The 18,724-nt window shown below is 45.8% G+C and overlaps 1 protein-coding gene across 2 annotated transcripts in view; it reads left to right on the top strand.

Moving 5' to 3' along the window:
- The window catches only part of syde2 (synapse defective 1, Rho GTPase, homolog 2 (C. elegans)), a 45,256-nt gene that overhangs the window by 15,042 nt on the left and 11,490 nt on the right, over positions 1-18,724 (top strand). For both annotated transcript variants that reach the window (XM_062395360.1, XM_062395361.1), the window contains exons 4-5: positions 6,971-8,091; positions 12,432-12,558. In XM_062395360.1, the coding sequence (XP_062251344.1) occupies positions 6,971-8,091; positions 12,432-12,558 (1,248 nt within the window). The remainder of the gene's footprint in view (positions 1-6,970; positions 8,092-12,431; positions 12,559-18,724) is intronic.

The raw sequence follows: 18,724 nt of genomic DNA, 5'->3' as shown, positions 1-18,724 counted from the left end.
AGGGTGTTCTTGCCGTAACAGCCAACAAAATCAAAATGCATTCAGCATCAGTTTTGATTCACACAAAAAACGTTATTGCATCTTTAAAGTGAAACACAACAGAATTGTGTATATTTTGCAACAAACTAAAGTAAACATCTGTTTGTTGACTGTAACAATCCCAGTGTGCTGTTTGTTTACCACTTCTAATGTAGTAAACAGAATAAAGATATCATCAAAAAGAGAATAAGACTTTAACAAATCTAAAGAAATACTAATATAATCACAAATAATATATAAAAGTAGCTTACTATACCGTAAAACATGTCCGGTGATGTTGAATGTAACCGTGAAGATTCAGTATTAAAGATCAGTTGATATGATGTAAATATCACATTATGAGGAACATCCTCACTTTTTTGGAAACGCTCCAGAGCCTCGGAGGGATTATTGAACTTTGACAGAGTCTTCAATGTGTAGCCAAGGAGTTGAACTCTTCCTCCGGTTCCTGTGTCTGCTGCCTCATGAATACGATCCGCACACAGACTCCACTTCATCTGCCAGGCCAGAACTCCGACAGGCCCCTCGTTGATTGAGCTCGAGTGAGAGCGTCTGCTGAATTAATGAAGCGCTGCAGATGTAGATGACTCTCGGTGGCCATAGTTTCCCCTCTTACGACTGGCTGCTTCTTTTTCCCCTCACCGGATACACTCCAGACTCCTCATGCGCTGCCCATTGACTCGACTTTGTGTTCATCTGAATGCTCTATTTGTGTGGAGAATAATGATTGATGGACTTTGGGGGGGTGGTGAGCAGCGGTGCGCTCCCGATCTCTTGTTCCCTTCAGCGACTGTTTGGGGAATTTTGTCTTGGCCGGCGCTCAGAACGGGATCCGAGCTATTCCTGGGGGTTGTTTTGGTCGTGCTGGCTGCCGCGTTTAGGAGCTGGCCCCCCCGCGGCTGCTGAAGTTACTTGAGAGTTCAAGCCTCAGAGTTCAAACCTGGAATCTAATCTGGGCTGACGATTGCACGGTGAGGTCTGGAGGGAGTCAACACATTGTGAGAACAGCACTTCAAACCCGGAGCAGATTCGGGTCACATAGTTTTTCCTCGTCTTTCTCTCCGGCCTGTTCTTCATTTCATCACCAGAGCAGCTGGAGAACCGGTAATTGTATCTGTGTGCACCGGCACCTCTCCTCACTTTAACAGATTGTAGAGGAATAGACGGTCATGGCTCACGCTGTGCGGTTCAGCGGGTGGAGCGTTCGATCCCGCTGCGCGTGTGTTTGATGAGAAGTGTTTGGGCCTGCAGGTGGAAATCGAACGCAGTCAGTGGTGAAACCCGTCCAGCTCGTCCAGCTGTTCAATACGACCTCCAGCCTCGTCCGGACTCTGTGTAGACGAAGATTAAATAACTAAATGATCAGACTGGCCAATCAGTACTGAGGAATATTGATGCGAGTATGATCGTTGATAAAATCCTAATTAGAGCCTGGTCAATTTATTGGATAGAAGATAAACACCCTCTATTCACTGATATGAAAACTTTAACTTTGACAGTTCATTTAGTTTTACGGTTATTTCTTAATTCAACTTCTTTATCTGTAAAGAATTAATCCTCAGTTACAGTTTTGTCATTATAAACTTTATTCACATGGTCGTAGGAATCTGTAAATGTTTTATATCTTACATTCGTGTAATAATCTGTTCCAGAAATTATTTCCAACTTAACATCCGCCTCTCAGCCCCGACGATATCGGCCCCGCTCTAATCCTCAAAGTGATCGTGTCTAATGTCGTTTCATTTTCAATTCATTCACCCATTTGCAATGAGGAAGCAATTTTCCCTTGGCAGAGCTGCTGTGTTAAATCACATCACCAAATTAGGAACAAATTTGCAGTAGTCGTTTAGTGCCAAACGTGTTTCTGGTTGGCTTTTCAAATAAAAATAAGTAATTTGTCAGCACATCATTAAGTTCCTCTCGGTGTTGTTTGGACGGTGGCAGCTCTAGGAGGGGGGGGGGGGGGGGGGGGGGGGCTGTCCAGAATTAGCAGGCGCTCTTGTCGGTTGAGTTGCAGCAGAGCAGGAATGCCTCCAGCAGTAGGCGAGTTAAGACTACATGAGGGCAGCTTTGGCAGGGGGCCATGTTGTGCTAGTGAGAGGGCCTGCATGCTTGGATATATTAGCAGGGGTTTTGTAACCATTGTAATGAAGCAGGCCCCTGAAAGGCCGTACGCTGTGGACTGATTTAGAGCCGAAAGCAGAGGAAGCAGCGCAGAGCCAGGGCCTCGGTCACCGGGCGAAGAAACCCCGGCACAAGTATGCCATTCACTGGTTTGTTTACCCTCCCCTTGTTTGTCAGCACTCCCTGGACCTTTCTGTTTTTACACTGAACGCACACGTGTGGCTGACACACCCACACGGCCACACACTCGACTGAATGGCAGTTTGTTGTCTCCCCCTAAGTGATATCAGTGAAGACACCACTGTTTTTTTTGAAGGTCGACTTTTATTTATTGACATTGGCTAGAGTGACAATTTATTGGTTGTAAAAACATCAGCCAAATTAGATAATGAGTCTGTCACAATCTCACACACACACTCACAGACACACACCAGCACACACACACACACACACACACCCTCGTCCTGCACCTGTCTGGAGCCAGCATTGTGATAAACCCTTGTCATAAATTCCTGACCTTTGTTAAGAGGTGTCAGTGGCCGGTTGCCTGAGGAGGGCCACAGGTTCAGAGAGGGCATGTGTGTGTGTTTGTTTTTATGTTTGCATATTTACATGCACTCTCTCTTTGGGCTACAGTAATAAGCTGAGTGCATGTGCATGTTGAAGTACTGGGGGGGGGGGGCACACTCGCTCAGCTCAGGTGTCACCCAGAGGAATGTGGACCTTTCGTCCTTTGACCCTGGAACACGGCCCTGGAGGGTTGGGTGTCAAACCATCGCCCCTGAACCTCAGCTAGTGAGGTGTCATGTTACTCTGCTGGCTGCTGCCACAAGGCCAAAGGCTGGAGTGTGTGTTTGTGTGTATGAAGCCACAGTCATTAACAATGCAACAGTCATTAACTTTGTCAGAAGCTGGTGGACGTTGCCCCAGTTCATGGTGATTTTCTGAGGAATGGAACACTGGGGGAACTTGTTATGATTCTCACAGTTGAAGGATTTTGCAGTTTGTGTTAGAGAAGTAAACAGGCATCAATGTGGGTCATAATTCTCATTTAATAATTTTGATTCAAAGGAGACAGTTACTGTTTTTGGTGTTATTGTGATTTTTTTCATATTGTAGAATCTGGCAGTTTGGTTAGAATCACAATAATATGAATATTTTGCCTATTTTATACACGTGTTACAATTAGAACTGACTATTGAACCTTTATGAAGCCAGATAATATAAGTAAGATGTGTGAAGAACCGATAGTTGATCATTTTGTTGATGTATAGATCAGTTTTGTTGTTTGTTCAATGATAAAATCTACCAAAAGATATAAGGTACTGACAAAAGTATTGTTTTGATACTGAAACTGAAGTACCGCCATCAATTTTCATTACAATATCTAGCTATACTCATAAATACAGTAAGAATGTGAAGGATCATATATGGAAAATCACATTAATTTTCATGTTAACGTTTTCCCTGAGATACAATACCTCCAAAACTGCTTCAATCATTTTCTGATTGTAATTGGCTGTAATTTAATTCCTTAACATGGACGACTGTAAAAAAAACTTTACAATCAACCAGATACAACTGATGAAGGAGAGACACAGTAACACAAGCAGGCCCCAGGTGTTTTCACAATAATAAATCATTTCCAGTTTAAACCAGACACAGGAGTCTAATTACTGTAAACAAAGTAGAAATGCACTCTGTGGAGTTTATGCCACCACCAAGGCCACATGATAATACGCATGATTGTCAAGTTTTCATAGTTGTAATATTAAAAAGAAGAAATGATCTGATAACCTAATTGATCTATTTGTCATAAAACAAAATCAAGATCTATGGATCATTTCCCTGAAAAAATACACAAAAGTTAGAAAAAATGCTGCGTCTTCTAATTAATTTGCCTCCGTGCCAAAATGTAATGGGTTCTTTCAAAGATCAGGCTCCTTCACTCCACCAAGTTTTGTGTAATTCATGTTTGTAGTGTTTGTGTAATCCTGCTGAAAAACAAACGAAGAGGTGAAAACTCTCGAGGCAACACTGGCAACTTGTGCAGCTTTTCAGATACTCACTTCATAGAGCTTCAGATTATATAAGAACATGAAAAGAGTTGAACCGTGTTTCATGTACAAGTGACTTCTCTGTTTTCAGACCTGAGCCGCACCCCTCTGTTTACCCGACCCCTCCCCAGATGTTGTTTGGTTGAAGTTGCACCTCCGCCCCTCTTCTCACAGCGCCCCTGTGTGTGTTATTGGCAGGAAGCCGTGACAGGGAAAGTTATTCAGCTACGAAGGGGAAAAAGGAGGCTAAACATGGTTTTGGTTTGGAATGCGAGAGAACAGCCGCGTTCGTTTGTACATTCAGCAGCCGGCGTGCCAGCCTTCCAGTCGCCCATCCAGACCTCGGAGAGCCTGGACAAGGGGTGCCTTTGTCCCCCATCTGCAGGCTACACCCTGCCCTGCTCCTGCCCCCCGTCTTTCCCTTCTCTCCATCCTCGGCCTCCCTCCCTTTTCACTCGCGGACCCTCGTCCCAGAATAGCACAGCAGGTCCCTTCTGAAAATAGAGCTGGTGATGTTGGCAGGGTCAAGCTCTCCCTCGCTCTTCTTTTTACTTTCTATCTCTCCCCCCTCTCCGTCAGGATCACCCTTTCTTTCGGAGAACTATTCAGAGAAAGTAATTAGCCGGTTAAGACAATAAATTGATTTTGATTCAAATTGATGCATTCAGACTCTACGCAGTAAGAATTTACATCATAATAAGAGTATTTAACGTCTTAATATCTGTTCAGCCCCTCGACTCTGTGTCTTGTGTAATATCTAGGCCAGGTCTGGAAGCACTCAGGCAGAAGATCTTCAGAAGTTAAATTCTTCTCACTGAGTCATGTGGTCGAGCCCTAATCTCCCATTAACTCACGCAGTGAAGTATTACCAATAAAGATTATAAAGCACAGGTTAGCCACAGAGGAAATCGTATTAAAAGAGCCCTGAATGTAGAAGAGAGCTGTTTTTCTGTTTGAGAGAGGCCTTTGCCTCCTGGTGGGAGAATAGCAGGATGCCCAGAATTTGACAAATTCCATGTACATCACTCAAATCGAGGCTGGCAGATTCTTTTTTTTTGCCTAGAATTTTTTTTTTGGGCTGAAAGGATTTCCTCTAGTCGCGTGATGGGGCTCGTAAACAGTGGAGTAGATGTGCTGCTGTAGCTACTGAACAGTAACCATGTACAAGGAGCACTGGTCCATCTGTTGTTATTGTCAGTAATATGACTGTGGACATACAAATAAGGCACAAATAAGAAACAGTTAAGTCAATAATTCACTGGCTCTTAAAGCTGCTCTAATTGGTATTTTTACACGAACAATGGATCGAGTCACCGTGTGCATATGAAAACAGTTGAATTTTGAGAACCACTTTTCAATCCAACGGTTGTTTGTGTGTCTTTCAGCACATTGTTTTGGTTTTATTGCCCCTCAGCTTTCCTGTTTTGAATCACTCACTGTTCTCACCACAGTAATTTCCAGCTGTTTGAACTCATAGACTACGCGTCTCCTCTTCCTCCCACTATCCGGAAAGGAGGACAACATGTCCTGGATACAAACGCTGCCTGAGAGTCGCGTGCAGGCTGCTACTTTAACTGGGTTCATGCACTACCAGTCTTAGAGAAGTAAAGCTAATGCACCCAGGATAAAGGCGGGACAACTTCATTTGTCAATAGACCTGGCATTCTATTGGTGGAGGAACTTTGACCGACTTGAGGAGAAGAGTGGAAGGTGGAGCGCAGGAAATCTGAGTGCAAGCGCACTGTTTGAGCGCAAGCAGAGTGAATGTAAGCACAAGCAGGGGCTATTAAAGTGTGAGTGCAGGGCTTTGAGTTTTGCATTACAAAATCTGAACTGACATCTCCTGACAGCAGCCAGCCACCAGGGGACTATTGAGACACTTTGGCGTTATTGTGAGGGAACTGTGATGTCATCCATCTTTTTTTATCATCTTCTATGATTAAAAAAAAACCTCTGTATGCTTCCTACTGGAGAACATAGTTGAGCTTTAACAGGTAACAACCAAACCTCGTTGGACTTAACATTTTACCTGTTTTCCCTCAACTCCAAACGAGTGTCAGCGGTGACCCGTGGCGAACAGATTGGCCTAACCCACCTCATGAAGTGATAGTATGTCATGTCAGTGTGACTGCCACTTCACTACGGTAGACTAAACATGTTCTAGACCCTGAAATTTCCCGGTGTAGACGTCTAGTTGGGCGAGAGCTGCCTTCAAGGTCCAGCCCAACTTGAATAATCACTGAGTAGCTTCAGCTCTGCACCTGGAACATTGAATGTCTCCACCTAAACGTTCCCGTGCTCACCTCCTTCTTCACTGGAGCTGCAGCGAATGACGTGCCTCTGAAATCGTAATAAAGTTCATTCAAGGCCTCGAGGAAATGTCTTGGTGAACAATTGCATTTTTTTAAACCATCAATTAGACAAATTGCTGTCTAGGTTTACATCTATAGTAGCCGTATGATATGGTGCTGAAATGTTTATGTGAAGCGTCGCCTGCTCAGTGTAAATCTGTCAGAGGACTACTGGGTTGCATTTAAACCTAATCGCTTGATGATGTGCCGCGGAGGTGTAGGGCTTTTCTAAGAGACTGTTAATTATGGTTCTGGTTTTTCAGTCTTCTCTCTCCTGTGTATCTTCACTGAACATCTGAACATTCACTTGGAGCTGGATTTTCATGTGAAACCAATTCAAAACGCTTCAGCCTCCCCTTTCAACCAAGCTTTCTCTTGCTTTGTCATTTTCCTCTACAGATGGAACCGAGCTGCCCAACGCCGTCGGCTTCTCGCCTCCCTCCAGCCCCAACCCGACCAAGAAGAGCAGCTCCATCAACTGGTCCTTCCCAGACAAGATCAAGTCCCCACGCACCGTCAGGAAGATCTCCATGAGGATGAAGAAGCTCCCGGAGCTGAGCCGCAAACTCAGTGTCAAGGGGACATCGAGCGGCAGCAACAACGGCAGCAGTCAGCCGGAGCCTCGTGCCCATTCTCCCAGAAACAACTCAGAGACTGTCTCCCAAACCTCAGGCCCTCCTCGGTTGACGGCGTCTGGCGGTGGGCAGGCGAGCCGGAACGTGATTTCGCGCTACCACCTGGACAGCAGTGTGTCCATGCAGCACAGCTTCAGCAAGAAGAAAAGCAACGGCAGCTCGAAGTCCGCCAGCAAAGGTGGCTACCTCAGTGATGGGGACTCACCGGAGCTGGTGGCCAAATCTGGGAAGCACGGCGCCTCGGAGGGGAAGGCGGGGAAAGGCAAGGAGGTGGAAGCAGGGGGGAGCTCGAAACTCAACGGCACCGAGCTGGACATCGATGCTTTCCGCCATTACAGCTTCACTGAGCAGCCCAAGTGCAGCCAGTACATCTCTGGACTCATGAGTCTGCACTTTTACGGTGCCGAGGACCTCAAACCTCCGCGAATCGACTCTCGAGACGTCTACTGCGCCATCCAAGTGGACTCGGTCAACAAGGCCCGAACCGCTCTCCTCACATGTCGCACCTCCTTCCTGGACATGGACCACACGTTCAACATCGAGCTGGAGAACGCCCAGCACCTGAAGCTGGTGGTGTTCAGCTGGGAGCCCACGCCGAGACGGAACCGCGTCTGCTGCCACGGCACGGTGGTGCTGCCCGCGCTCTTCCGGGTGACGCGGTCCCACCAGCTGGCGGTGAAGCTGGAGCCGCGGGGGCTGATCTACGTCAAGCTGAGCCTGATGGAGCATTGGCAGAACTCGCTGGACGGCCGGCTGGGTGGAGACAGGGAGCCCAAGGTGTTCGGAGTGGAGGTGTGGCGGGTGGTGGAGAGGGAGAACACGGGACTGATGGTGCCGCTGCTCATAAGCAAGTGCATCAACGAGATAGAGAAGAGAGGCTGCCAGGTGAGTTCAATGAGTTCCACTTCTCCTGCCGCTAACAAGTCAAACAAGTGAATCTGATTATTACCTCCACCGAGGAGGTTATGTTTTCATCACTGTCGGTTTCCTGGGAGCAGGATCCTATTATGTGGAAGGTATGGATGAAAACCACTCTAATCCTGTAATGTAAATAGAAAAAATAGACGTGGATTCATTTGAAGAAAAGGCTGCGGGACATTTTTCTATAATTCCTTGTTGCATGAGAGTGAAAGAGAAGTGGAGATAAGTAATCCTACATCCAGAGCATCCTTTCAGCTTTGTGCTGTGTGTGTTCGCCCTGCAGCTGGTAATGTTGCCGGTCGACTGGCATCAGCAGAAAAGACACAGGAGACGTTCGGTGCCAGCGCCGCTGCACCGTGATGTCACCGAGCTCCTGAGGCAGCTCGCTCCTTTATCCACGGAGGAGAAAGACTCAGGGTTGACAGACTGTTGTTGTGGGGGCGAGGTGGGGAGTGGATCATGTGATCATCAGCCCCCCCCTCCCCCCGCCATGTGTTTTATGTGCTCTTTGAAGAACGTAGGAGAAAGAGGCAGTGGCGTTCCTCCTAATTAGATCCGAGACAGCGGCAGTAAAAGTGTCTGGACACCGCTCCCGACTGATCCCTCTGGGGGGTGGGGGGGCCTCTCCAAAGCAGCCTGTCTGTCAAACGAGACCCCGCCCTCAGTCTCTTCATGTGGAAAAAGTTCAAAGTTAATGATTTATTAAATTATTACCCTCAAAGTAGATCATTAGTTTGTGATTCATAGTTGGAATTGGGTTTAAAGTAATGAAATGAAAAAGAAAAGCCCGATATGACGGCTTCAAACTGCATCTTTGATCCAATCAAGACACACAGATATTGAATTTAACTTCATTCATAAAGCATAAAAATCTGACTGATGGACAATGATCAGCATTTTCAATAATTAATCATAAACTGATTCTCATAATTGTTGTTTATTCATGTTCTATTCGGTTATAATTCGATAAATCAACTCTACATCTCTTCTCTTTCTCAGGTGCAATCTGGTCAATTTGAGAACTAAACTGAGAAAAGGGATCTTTAAGGTTCCTGCCAAAGAATCGTTAATGTATATTCAACTTTCCCTTTATGTTTTTTTCAAAAAAGTTGAACATAATCGTCCCCTTCACGTTGTGTTTTGTCGTTTTTGTGCTTCAATGCATCGTGACCATACATGTGCTGGATCTTCCCAGATGTCAAGTTGTTGGTATTGTCGCTCTGAGGGAATCTGAGGTCAAGTTCACCTCTGTGACCTCCTCATGGTCGAGCTGCAGCTTTCTCTGAAGCTTCTCCTTCACTTCTCACTGGGTTCTCTCAGGTTTCCTCTGTTTCTAGTTTGCTCTGCTCACATTAGGAGTCCCATCTGTTTCTGTCTCTCCTCGTCTGCCTCTGTTTTGTCTCTCTCTCCTTCTGTCTCCATTCAGTCTGACACTTTTGTCTCATGTCCCTCGCAGTGTTTTGGTCTAATCACCCCCGCCCCTTCTTTAATTACACAGAGGCTATCAGGGTATCAGGGTATCAGTCAGAGATCAAGTGTAAGTGCTCCCCCAAGGTTTCAGGCAGACAGGGGTCAGGACGGGGTTGACACCGGATCTCGGAGGAATGCTCGGGTTGTGTCACCGAAGCACGAACAGCCAGACGTGTAGCCGTGCACTTAACAAATGATTATGTGGATCTTTGATGGAGTCTCTCTTTCAGAGTCCCGGAGAATTGCGTGTCCTCGGGGCTTCCTCTGGCTCTTTTATGACGCAGAGAGGATTGTGGGTGTTCTGAAAGGACTGCAGAGACGGGAGTTTTGTAAGGGGAGCCCATTAGAGAGAGATATCTTTTAAAAGGAGCCATAGTGACATACATACATGTGAGGGAAAGAGGAACACGGGTTGTGACATGATGTGAACAGATAAACAGCAGCATTATTTTAGACAGAACCAGAATTTTGACCGAAATGGAGTGTTAAAGATACATTTTTATATAGATTAAGTAGATTAGTTATGCTTCTGACATATTCTGACATTTTATAGACGACATCAAAATGGATTCATTGACAATAACCAGCTTATAAGATGATGGTAAAGATAATGGCTCTGCCCTCGTCTTCTCTCCTGTCATGTTTTTGAACAGACGTGGGAAATCCCTGCACCCGGAGACAAGAAATGTCCGCTCACCATTTCTCGTCTCCTGGTTTTTGTCGCCCCTCTTTCCAGAAGCTAGTGTTTAGATGTGCGTGGGCTTGTGTACTTTCTAAATCCTCTCATCGTGCCAGAAGAGGCGTTTGTGTTATCTCGTTATAAAGGTGAGAACAGATGATGATTTTACTGCAGGTGCCTGTTAGACATGTGACTCATGTTTACGGGAAGTAAATGACTTTGTCGACTCTCTCTGGCTTTCATTCTCGTTCTGTTTTGATATAGTAAAAATAACTGAGGGCCTCAGTTGAAGGAGCCTCCTCCACCTCGAGGGGCCTGGTCTTGTGGTCTTTGTGTCGGCCTCACTCCTCATGCAGGTCCCTGCCGGTGCTGCTTGTTGTGTTGCCCGGCAGCCGAGGTGCACGAGTGCAAGCCCTTCTCTTTGCTCACAGCTGTTCCCCCGCTTGCACTCGGGCTCCCCCCCGCCATCCCACCGCCCCATAGAGTGAGACTCTCTTTATTTTTTCTGAATGGACTTGTTGTTCATTGTGCCCAGTGACTTGTGTTTACTCTCACACAAAGACAAATCCCGGCCTAATCGGTCCTCCGCTCTGCCTCTCGTGTGAGGCTCACTGGACGACCAGAGCTCACAAATGGTTGCTCTGGTGGGACTGGGAGACGTTTGCTCTACTCCTATGCTGGAGCCCGGAAAGACCAGCAGGGCGTGTGTGTCTGTGTGTGTCTGTGTGTGTCTGTGTGTGTGAGTGTGTGTTTGTGTGGATCCGGAGTCGACCCGCCATTCACAGCCCACTGACTTAACACGTTACCAGGGCAACCACACCAGTTGGTCTGCTATGCCACATACCAGACGGACACATGTAGGAGAAATTATGGTATGTCTGCAGCCGGGGCCTAATCCCAACATAACAAAGAGACCACTGGTGCCGAGTTTCAACTCTCAAACGTCTTGAGGAAGTTGCTTCAGAAGTTCCTCCAGGTCACTCTTCCAGAGTTCCTGCCTGAAGAAACATAAATGTTTTATGGCCGAGCGTTTCCATCTTTAATGCTGAGCTGTCTGCCCGGCTTGTAGAGCAGCGCGCTGTTTATCCAGTCAGTCATAAGGACGTGACACTTTTATAACGCCTCAGAGCGAAGAGCCGTGCGACCCGGAGCACGTTTACATTTTCAAACGAGCCAAGTGATGAAACCATGTCCACAGACGTACTGAGTATTACGCCACTGTCGGCTTTTCTAAGAACAAAGTTTCAGGTTTTGAACGGAGACGATATCTCTTGAAAGATGAAATGACCAAATAGTTGTTTTTCCATTTAAAGGTCGAAGTCACAAGCTATAAAACACATCCCCCCCTCTCAGTGAGACACAGGGTTCCACTGCCACAGCGTTTTATTGGTTATAGTCAGACTGCTGGAGAATGCCTCACAAGCGGGGGGAGGGGGGGGTGAATACTTCCACAAAGGATAACAGCCTATCTCACTAACTCAAAATGTGATGGGTTCCCTCTTTGGGTCATGGTCAATTCAAGACCGTTTTACTTCCTCCAGCCTGAGCTTGTTTCAGTGGTTTGGAATTTGTGCAACATAACGTCTGCTTCAGCGTTCTGTCAAACAGCCGGGAGGAACATTGTGAGCATGCTCGTCGATATACGGCCGTCATTGTTGTTGTTCATCTTTTAGAAACGTGACCGACGTGAGTGGACGAGAGGCTCAAACACGGGGAAAAGTTTGATTTGGAAAATATCTACATCAGTTTGTCCAGGGGCATAAATCTGTCGGACTTCGCCGAAGGAGGCCTCGACCTTTGACCTGCGGGGCGGAGGAGGACGACTGTGTCATGAAGGAGACGGTTTTGATTCCCTAAAATCGATTATGCCTTTTATTATGCCGACGACAAAAGATATCAGCCAAGGAGCTGCTGCTGCTCGTCCATGCTGCCCACTCATTTGTTCATATAAGGTGTCGTTTTGTGGAGACACAGCCGACTTCAGTTTTGTGTTTTTCTGTTCAAGTCCTTTTGGCTCCTCTCCAGCACGTTGTCGGCGCTCCTCTGTCGAACGTGATCGATGAGGCTGTAAAGATGTCTGCCCCTCTGTCAACTGTTTGACTCCAGAGACATCCATGTTTATTTGACCTATTTGTGTGTCTGTGTGTGTGCGCAGGTGGTGGGCCTCTACCGTCTGTGTGGATCTGCGGCGGTGAAGAAGGAGCTCCGGGAGGCGTTCGAGAGGGACAGCTACGCCATGGAGCTGTGTGAGAACACGTATCCCGACATCAACGTCATCACAGGTAAGCCGAGCTGCGGCAGAAGAGAAACGTGAAGCCATGAACGTGATCGTCGTGCTCCGGTGTCGTTCTGGTCTCGGTTTGCAAAATATCCTCTTCCCCACATTCCACCAGGGTTTTCAGGCCAAGTTTCTCAGAGGCCACGTTGTTGTTTTTATGTCTTGAAAAATACGAAAGATGAACTTTCAAACCAAAGACAGAAGAAAAGCAACAGAAGCTGAAACCAGGGAAACATGAAAAATTACCTAAAGGATTAACTGATGATTTTCTCAACAATCGATTACCTTATAGCTTTGGTTCTAGTTTTGACCTTTTAAATCTATTCTGCTATAAAGTAGAAGAGGAAGAAGATTTAAGTTGTTAAGTTTTGATACGATAATAATTTAATTGTATAATGTCCCTATATTGTCCATTTAAAATCCTCAACAATATCACATGTCATTCAGAAAGCCCCCGGTGTATTTCATTTTAGATTTGAGTAATTCATTATTATGATAAAACTTTATTCAAACAAAAGATTTGCTCTTAAACAAAACAAAAAATCACAATAGAAAGATAAAGAGAGAATTTAACTTAGGGGGATTTAAAAACACACTAAGTGTTCAAAGAGTGATCTAAAATCAAAGGGGACAGTCACAGTACGATGTAACGAAGAGAAAGAAGCACGTGTACATTAATGCAGAGTCTTTATTTTGTATTGATATCGTGTTTGCTCCAGTGAACGTGTCTGAACCGGTGAGTCGGCTGCTGATAGGTCGGCACATGCGTACGTCTGAGAGTGTGTGCGTGAGTCTGCCATCTGTAGTAAGAGCATTCCAGTCGTCAGTACTGATGCCTGAGGGAAGGGCCCACGCAAACACACACACACACACACACACACACACACACACACACACACACACTGAGCTGTACATTCAGGTCATTCTTTCTCCTTCAGCTTGGTGGTTGAGACACGCTTCCTTCTGTCCCCTCTATGTTTTGGGGCCTCGTTCATACCAGGTATTAACACGTGTCTTGAGTGATCCATTCGTTAGTGGACGGGTCTAAACCCAGTGTGAACGCACCCAAGACACATTGAGATCTGATCATTCAGCCCAAATGCTGAGGTGGTCAAACCTGATCACTGTAGTATGGATGAAGCCTTTAGCCTCTCACATCTCTGTGGGATTCATCTCCGTCTCCGCTCTGTAGCTGTTAAATTAAAACCGTGAGTTCCATCCCTCAGTCTTCATTCTACTAAAAGCGCCATGTCACTGGGTTGAACGGCTTCAACAGATTCGAAGGGTGGGGGTAGGTGGTGGTGGTGGGGGGGGGCAAGTTGTAGAAAACGACTTAGTCATGATTTTTTTTTCTCTCTCCCACAAAACGAGGAAGACCATGGAAACCCCTTCGCATTGTAGGACCCGCTGTTGGTTTTGCGGAGAGGCCCCGTATAGGCGTCGTCCTATCATGCCTGCTTTGATCCACTCGCATTTGCATGGCAGGGCAAAGAACACAGTTAACAGTTGAGCGGGCTGGAAAGAAAGGGCCAGCAACCGGAGTGGACTGTTGGTTTTTGCTCGTTGCCTAAAAATTTGCTCCGCCAAGCGAAGTTGCTGTTGCAGATGGGCCCGAGTGAGAGGAAGAGGAGGAGGAGGAGGAGTGGCAGATATAATCATGGGTTTAGTCTTAAAACATAATTTCTCCAAACATTCAGTAAAAACCTGCCTGTTCATTGACCTAATTTCCACTTTTTCTCGTCAGTATTTTGAAACGTAATCTCCATTACGGTTTTAAGGAATTCCTTCCAATGTGAATGTGTAACTGAAGTGTAAAAAAATACTGCTGGATGTTGGATTATGAAGGAATCTCCGGAGTGGAGTCGGGCTCGGGGCTAACGAGCGAGCAGCGAGCAGATGAGCTACGAGGGCTGGCGTGTCACACGGCTAATTTAAAAGCGGAGGTAGTGAAAGGGATTATCCGGGGGGTGGGGGGGGTCAGGGTTCAATCCAAAGCTTGCAAAACATGCTCAGTGTGCAGCCCGGCATTGTTTCAAATCACAATTCACTCAAAGGAAGCAGCAATGTGTCGTCGGTGTGAGCAATATCAAGGCAAACAACATTATCTGTGTCGGTTTGTCTTCGGCCTCCTCCTCCTCCTCCTCCTCCTCCTCCTCCTCCTCCTCCTCCTCCTCCTCTGATCTGTACGTTAGTCTTTCTGTGAACACGTACGGTGCTTGAGGAGGAAGCAGCAGAAACAGGCCGTGCTGCTGTAGGTCAGCTGCAACACGGTGGAGGATGTGAACCAAGAGGAATTCACACATTCCTCACAATCATTGAACTCGTGAGGACAGTGGAGAGTTTCTCTTTTCTTTTTACTTAATGTATCGAATGTGTTGTGTCTCTTGCTGATGAAGATAAAATCCATAGAACCACAACGTGACGTCACTCTTCACTCTGTAGCTTTTAGCATCAAACAAAGATGTAACACGTTAACTCGTTATTTCTAGAGGGGCTCGTATTCAGAATTCTGTTATTTTTGGACAGAGCATTTATTTTACCGTCTCCCAATTTGTTAATATTCTTTAATATTATATAGATTGAATACAAGAGTTAAAAATTATAACTTTTATTTAAATTAAATCAACTTATTTCATTTTTATATGGATTTTAGATGTAAGGAATACAAATTGTCAGATACTGATAGATCTGCAAATATATAGTCTTTCAAATGGCGATGATTCATAAGATGATGTTATCAAACTCTTATGAGAATAAATATTTAACTGTTTAACCGTAAAAGCTTTAATTAATAACTATTATGACAGAAAACATAAATTTGACCAAATAAAGACAACTTGAATTAAGTAAATATATTTCTTTTACGTATAATTTATTACATACATTTGTAAAAACAAGTTTTCCTATCGTATCTGCATTGATATCGATATATCAGTGACCTGATTGTTATCTGAGGTGTAATTTCTTCCCAGTTGTATCATTTAAAGATGCGTCTCTGTAATAATAATTTTGTGTTGTCACATGTAGTTTAAATCGATGGAAAGAAACTCTGAATGTCAGATGATGTGTTTCTTCCTGTTCTATTCTCCACATGTTTTTCAGCCGTGTCACTAGCAGACCTCTGACTCACCAACGGGAGTAAATCCCAGTTTCTTGCAGAAGTCACACACTTCCTGGTCGGACACAACAATGTCACACTGATTGGTTTTCGAGGACAGTTTGAGTAATGATTAATCTCTCAGCTCGAACCTGTGTGTGGAAAAACAAAGTTTCTAAAGAGACTCGCTGATGGGAAACAGTTATTGATCCTAGTGTGTGGTTTTTATTTTGCCTGACTCGCCTTTTCCACTGCCTACTTCCCTATACTTCACCCCCCCCCCCTCCCCTCCACCCTAGGCAGTACTCCAGTGAAGACGAGGAAAGTCATTAACAAGTGCCCCCTTTGTTGCCGAACAAACACAGATGGTATTTGCCTCACGCATGGGGGATTAGCTGAACCCTGGGCCCGGCCCGGGGAAGCAGGCGACCGCTTCACAAAGAGCTTCGAGCCGGCGTGGGTGTCTGAAAATGTCTTAAACTGCAGGTCGGGGATCAAACCCCGGAGACGAGCGTGGTTCTGATGAATCCCCCTGTGGCATCAGAGCTCCACTGTTAGAACTGAGGCTTGCTGGAGGGCTACGCAAAGTTTCTGAGCCTCAGTGCGAGGCCTCCTCACCGTGCCACCGGACAAGGCAGCACCACACACATCTCCTCTGGCCCCCCCTAGTGCTGTGGGGGCGTGCGAGGCGGCAGGGAGGGGGGGGCGGACGGAGAACAAGCCCCTGTTTGTTCTCCGGGCGAGGCGTTGACTGCGGCCCTGACAGGAGGAGTGACCTTCCGCTTTGTTTGAACAAGAGGTCAAAGGTAGAGCCGTGCCCCGGTGCATTGTGTGGCTTGTAGTCTCTGGTGGCGCATTGGAAACATTGGAATAGTCTGAATTGAATTAAAAAGAAAAGTCAATTTACATCAAAATACTTCAAGCTGCTGTCGTCTGGAGCTTTAACTGAACATGATGACGCTTCTGGGGTAATCAGTTCTATATTGTTCAGTCTATACAAGTCTGTGGAGGTAGTGTTTTCTACAGTAATGTATGACACATGTAGGTCTATCACCTACGTGGACGTTTTGACTTGACATTGATTGGTTTGTAAATGCGCCTGTTTGTAGGAGTTGTTGGTTAATTTTCTTGTAACTGCAATATTATTATGTCAGCATCTCAAACCTGTGTCACAATACTTGACACTAGTTTGTTTGTTGTTTCCATAATGAACGTCCTCATTGTTCAAACATTATATTGTCAGAAGCAAAGGATGAAAACATTTCCTAAAAAACTTCTTCTTCCTCATCTACGGTCTGTAGGTCACAGTCCTAGTCCATTGGCAGCTTGTTGTTTTGGTCCAGACTAAACTGGAAAGTCTAGAGGTTTGGACTCAACAAGGAAGATGTGAAAGCATCTTGAGAGAGCGATGACAGGGCTGAACAGTACAAATCCACCAGACATTGATTCGGTGATACAACCACAACAAATAACAACACAGATAACAACAGAGACTCCTGCCAATGGACAGAAGACAAAATGAGTATGGATCATATCTGTGTTTGTGTAAAACTGATTAAATGTGAGAGGACAAACACTCTTGGCTGTGAAAGAGTGAATCACCTGCAGGAGAATCACACCTGTTCACCGCTGAGTCCATGACCTTGTCTCTGTGTGTGTGCGAGTGTGTGTTCATGTTTCACTTAGAGTGCGTCTGAGTGTGTGTGTGTGGGGCCAAGACATAAAAGTAAACACTAACACTGACTCATAGCAGGCAAATGATTTACCTGAATGGCTGCATTATCCTGACTTCACACCAACAGTTGAGCACATGTGCACATGCACGTACACAGAGTTGGGCTCACTTGTGTATTTTAGAAAATATATCCAAAGTGTGGGTGTGAAAATGTGCGTAATGTTTTCTAGAATGGCTTGTGAGAGGAGGAAGGGAGGAAGTTGAGGGGTTTGTTAAATGAGGCGACGCTAACGTGGAACAGTCGAGTTGTTGTTGTGTCTAGACGCCGGCGCAGGGGGAGGTCACCGGGGTCCGCCACGCACCGGCTTCCTGTTTCTACACAAAGTGGAGTGGTATCTCTCTGCGTTCTGTTGACACACTCGTTTGGCATAATGCTTTGCAGAGATAAGGATGAAAACACACGTCTGTTTCTCCTGCGATGTAACAAGCAGATTATTTTTTTATCTGAGTAAAGATTGACACTGGGACGCAGGAGGACGTTCACAAAGCATTCCTGTCTAATCTGTTGTGGAAATCAGCTCCAGGAAAGCTTTAGGGAGAATGAATGTATCGTGATCACAATTCGCTGGAACCCGATTTCAAACCTGATGGAGATAAGAGATAACGGAAGCATTCTGCGACTGTGAATCAGAGCTAAAGACCGAGTGGAAACATGCTTCCACAGAGGCTCAGGGGACGTGTGTAGTTTCAGGTGAGATGTGTATTATCAGGTGAGATGTGTATTATCAGGTGAGATGTGTATTATCAGGTGAGATGTGTATTATCAGGTGAGATGTGTAGTTTCAGGGGACACATGTAGTTTCAGGGGACACGTGTAGTTTCAGGGGACACGTGTAGTCTCAGGGGACATGGGTAGTTTCAGGGGACACGTGTAGTTTCAGGGGACACGTGTAGTTTCAGGGGACACGTGTAGTCTCAGGGGACATGGGTAGTTTCAGGGGACACCTGTAGTTTCAGGGGACACGTGTAGTTTCAGGGGACACGTGTAGTCTCAGGGGACACGGGTAGTATAAGGGGATATGGGTAGTATAAGGGGATATGGGTAGTATAAGGGGATATGGGTAGTATAAGGGGATATGGGTAGTATAAGGGGATATGTGTAGTTTAAGGGGATATGTGTAGTTTAAGGGGATATGTGTAGTTTAAGGGGATATGTGTAGTTTAAGGGGATATGTGTAGTTTAAGGGGATATGTGTAGTTTCAGGGGACATGGGTAGTATAAGGGGATATGTGTAGTTTCAGGGGACACATGTAGTTTCAGGGGACACGTGTATTATCAAGGGATACGTGTAGTCTCAGGGGACACGTGTAGTTTCAGGGGACACGTGTATTATCAAG

This window comes from Platichthys flesus, chromosome 9 (assembly GCF_949316205.1).
Source record: "Platichthys flesus chromosome 9, fPlaFle2.1, whole genome shotgun sequence".
NCBI classification, from domain to species: domain Eukaryota; kingdom Metazoa; phylum Chordata; class Actinopteri; order Pleuronectiformes; family Pleuronectidae; genus Platichthys; species Platichthys flesus.
This window is presented reverse-complemented; position numbering and strand designations above follow the sequence as displayed.